Consider the following 4,133-nt stretch of genomic DNA (forward strand, 5'->3'; position numbering starts at 1 on the left):
TAAATGAATATTGTACCAAGCTTACCCTTTGACATTGAGTTTTGGTGATTTGGGAGCTTTAGTCAATGGTAACAAAAAAAAATCGGAGCCTGAAATAAAGCGATTGAAACGAAACGACTGAAAATAAAATAAAAATAAAAATAAAAAAATTGTGGATGTTGCTTTGCTGGAGGAGAGTTGGAACGAGACGACTTGACTTAAAATTTTAAATTGAAAAATTGACTGACCAACAAACCATTAGTTTGGTACACAATATTTTCATTTTGTTTTATTTTATTATTCAAAGAAATAAAAACAGAGAAATCAAACGACATCTTAGACTTTTCCATTTCCTCTTCATCATATCATTTGCCATTGAAGTTTTGGAAATCAAACGACACAAAAACAGAGAAACATGGCTGAATTTCTATGGACGTTTGCTGTTCAGGAAATTTTGAAGAAGATTGTGAAATTTGGAGCAGAACAAATTGGTGTGGCATGGGGCTTGGAGAAAGAGGAGTTCCAGTTGAAGAAGTGGTTACTCAAAGCTGAAACAATCTTAGCAGACATTAACAAAAAGAAATTACACCATCATGCTGTGAGGCTATGGGTGGAAGATCTTCAAGATATTGTTTATGAAGCCGATGATCTACTGGATGAACTTCGTTATGAAGATCTTCGACGAACTGGGGAACAAACTGGGAAATTCAAAAAAGTACGTGATTCCATCTCACCATCCAAAAATTCCTTTTTGTTTCGTCTCAAGATGGCCAACAAGATGAAGAAAATTACTGCTGCTTTACACAAACATTATTGTGAGGCAAGTCCTTTAGGACTAGTTGGTGAGGAATCTGCCACTGAAATAGAGGTTGCTCTACAACAGATTCGAGAGACAACCTCAATTCTTGACTTTGAAGTTGTAGGAAGGGAGGATGAAGTTTTAGAGATACTGAAATTGGTGATCGACTCTAGCAATGAACATGATATGTCTATGATATCCATTGTTGGAATGGGTGGTCTTGGGAAAACAACTTTGGCCAAGATGGTCTTCAATCATGATGCCATTAAAGGTCATTTTGATCAAACTATATGGGTTTGTGTTTCTAAACCATTTATTGTCATGAAAATTTTGGAAGCAATCTTTCAAAGCTTAACGAATTCTAGTAGTGGTTTGAACTCTAAGGAGGCCTTGCTTCAGAGGCTCCGAAAGGAGATGCAAAGCAAAAAGTATTTTCTTGTGCTTGACGATGTTTGGGAGAAAGAGAATGATTTGTGGGATGAGTTGAATGGCTATTTGAAACAAATTGCTGGGAAATCTGGAAATAGTATTATGGTGACCACAAGGAATGTGGAAGTGGCAACCATGGTGAAGACAGTTTCCATTCATCATCTACAAACATTATCTGATGATAATTGCTGGTCGTTGTTTGAAAAATGTGCGAATGCAAGTCAGCTGCCAATGAATTCAAACTTTAAGATTATGAAAAATATGCTGGTTAGAAAAATAGGTGGTGTACCACTCGTTGCGAAAGTTTTAGGAGGGGCACTCAAATTTGAAGGAGATCATTACGAGAGGTGGATGACAAAAGTTGAAAGCATTACAAGAAACATTTTAAAGGAGGACGAAGCTTTTGTTTTGTCCATATTAAGATTAAGTGTGGATTCTCTACCACTTCTTACTTTGAAGCAATGTTTTGCTTACTGCTCAAATTTTCCTCAAGATTATAACTTTAAGAAAGATGAACTAATTCAAATGTGGATAGCACAAGGATTTATTCAACCCCAAGAAGAAAGAGAGAACTTGATAATGGAGGATATAGGAGAAGAGTACTTCAACTTCTTATTGTCTCGTTCCTTATTTCAAGATGTCGATAAGGATGAGAATGGGAGAATTGTTACCTTTAAGATGCATGATCTAATACATGATATTGCTTGTATGGTTTCAAATCATCAAAAGAAGGCATCAAATCCTAATAATTGGAGTGGAAAAAGTGCTAGAACGTTGCGTGCATTAATTTGCAATAATGAAGAGACTCCTCATAAGATTCAGGCCAACATAAATTGCTTGCGAGTTTTAGTGTTGAATTCTTTTGAGACTAATAACTTGTCGATTATTATGGACAAGTTAATACATTTGAGATATCTTGATATTTCAAAATGTTCTGTAAACCAGCTTTCTCAAGAATCTCTTTCTTCACTTTATAATTTACAAACGTTAAAGTTTGGATATATTGGAAGTGATCTACCGAAAAATCTGAGAAAATTGGTTAATCTGAGACATTTAGAATTTCAAAAAAAATTTGATATGAAACAAATGGCTTCACATATGGGCAACTTGATTCATCTTCAAACATTGTCTGAATTTGTAGTTGGACTTGGGAAGGCCTATAAAATAGAAGAGCTTGGACCATTGAAAAACCTCAAAGGTACACTAATTATAACAAATCTGGAGAAAGTGCAAAATAAAGAGGAAGCTATTGCTGCAAAATTGGTGGAAAAGAAAAATTTACGTCATCTAATCCTCAAATGGTTTGTTGGCCTTTATAACAGAGGAGAATATTATGAAGATGATCACGTACGAGTGTTGGAAGGACTTCAACCACACAAAAATCTACAATCATTGGAAATTAATGGCTTTAAAGGGAAAGTTTTTCCTAATAATATTTTTGTTCAAAACTTAGTTGAGGTAGATCTGTATAAATGTGAAAGGTGTGTAATGCTTCCAATGCTTGGACAGTTGCCCAACTTGAAAAAACTTTTGATTCGGTCCATGGTTAGTGTGAAAAGTATAGGAAATGAGTTTTATGGAATTGACTCCAACCAGCTGAGAAATTCTTTTGCTTTTCCTCAGTTAAAGGAACTTCATATTTATGGGATGAAGAAGCTAGAGCAATGGGATGAATCAACGGTTGTTTCATCAAATCTCTTTGGATGTCTAAAAAAGCTTCATATTTCTGGATGTGGTCAATTAGCAAAATTGCCAAGTGGGTTAGAAGGTTGCCACTCCATTGAATATTTGGGCATCTTTCAGTGTTCTAATTTGATGCTAAATGTGCAAAATTTTTACAACTTATATCATTTAGACATTAATGGGTTGAAAAGATTGCCAGAGGGATTAGGTAAGCTCACTAACTTGAAAATTTTAAGAATTAGTGGACAATTGCATAATTATGAGTTTAGTTCCTTCATACACTTGTCTTCTCAGCTTGTTGAACTTGAGTTGAATGACTATGGGTCAAGTGATAATGCAACAACAACCCAACTTCCCCAACAACTTCAGTACCTCACTAACTTGAAAATTTTGAGAATTGGTGGATGCATGCAGAATTATGAGTTCAGTTCCTTTAGACACTTGCCTACTCAGCTTGTTAAACTTGAGTTGATTGATGATGAGTCAAGTGATGATGCAACAACCCAACTTCCTCAATTTCAGCACTTCACTAACTTGAATGTTCTGGTAATTTCAAATTTTGATGGCATTGAAACTCTGCCAGATTGGTTAGGAAACCTTACATCTTTGAGAACATTGCATTTCTTTGAATGCAAAAATTTGAAAGAATTACCTTCAAGAGAGGCCATATTACACCTTACCAAATTAGAGAATTTGGTGGTGTTTAGATGTCCAAAACTACTAGTTGGGGAAGGCGATCAGGAGAGGGCTAAACTTTCTCATCTTCCAGGAATGTATGTTCATAACATTCCGTACTAAGGCCCTTATCATTTAGTTGGGGAAGGCAATCAGGAGTGGACTTCATCTTCCAACAATATGTGTTCATAACATTCCAACAATTTTTCGAGTAATTGTAATTGGTAGTATTTTTAGACCTAATAATTAATTAGTGTATAGCAACATTATTAAAAAATTGTAAATATAATAAAATCTATCGATGATAGACTTTATCTTTGATAGACTTATATTGGCAATACTTTAGATTTGATTGATATATTTTTAACTACACTAATTATGTTGTTGTGGGTTCTGTTGAACAGCGAGTTGGCTTGTTTATGTCATTTTCTTTATGGTAGTCCATGAAAGGTTTCGTAGATGATCAATATATATTCATTTTTCAAGTTTCAATTACTTCTATACATTTAGTTTAAGTAATTCTTATTTTAAGTTTTAGTTTTTTTTTTTTTTTTTTTTTTTCATTTTA

The 4,133-nt window shown here is 34.3% G+C and overlaps 1 protein-coding gene across 1 annotated transcript; it reads left to right on the forward strand.

Annotated features, from left to right (window-relative positions):
* The first annotated feature begins 216 nt into the window (after window positions 1–216).
* On the forward strand, window positions 217–3,688 carry LOC120069923 (putative disease resistance protein RGA3). The gene has a single exon (XM_039021761.1). The coding sequence runs from the start codon at window positions 395–397 to the stop codon at window positions 3,686–3,688; it is 3,294 nt and encodes a 1,097-aa protein (XP_038877689.1). The 5' UTR covers window positions 217–394.
* Window positions 3,689–4,133: the final 445 nt, after the last annotated feature.

Source organism: Benincasa hispida, unplaced genomic scaffold (genome assembly GCF_009727055.1).
Source record: "Benincasa hispida cultivar B227 unplaced genomic scaffold, ASM972705v1 Contig684, whole genome shotgun sequence".
NCBI lineage: Eukaryota > Viridiplantae > Streptophyta > Magnoliopsida > Cucurbitales > Cucurbitaceae > Benincasa > Benincasa hispida.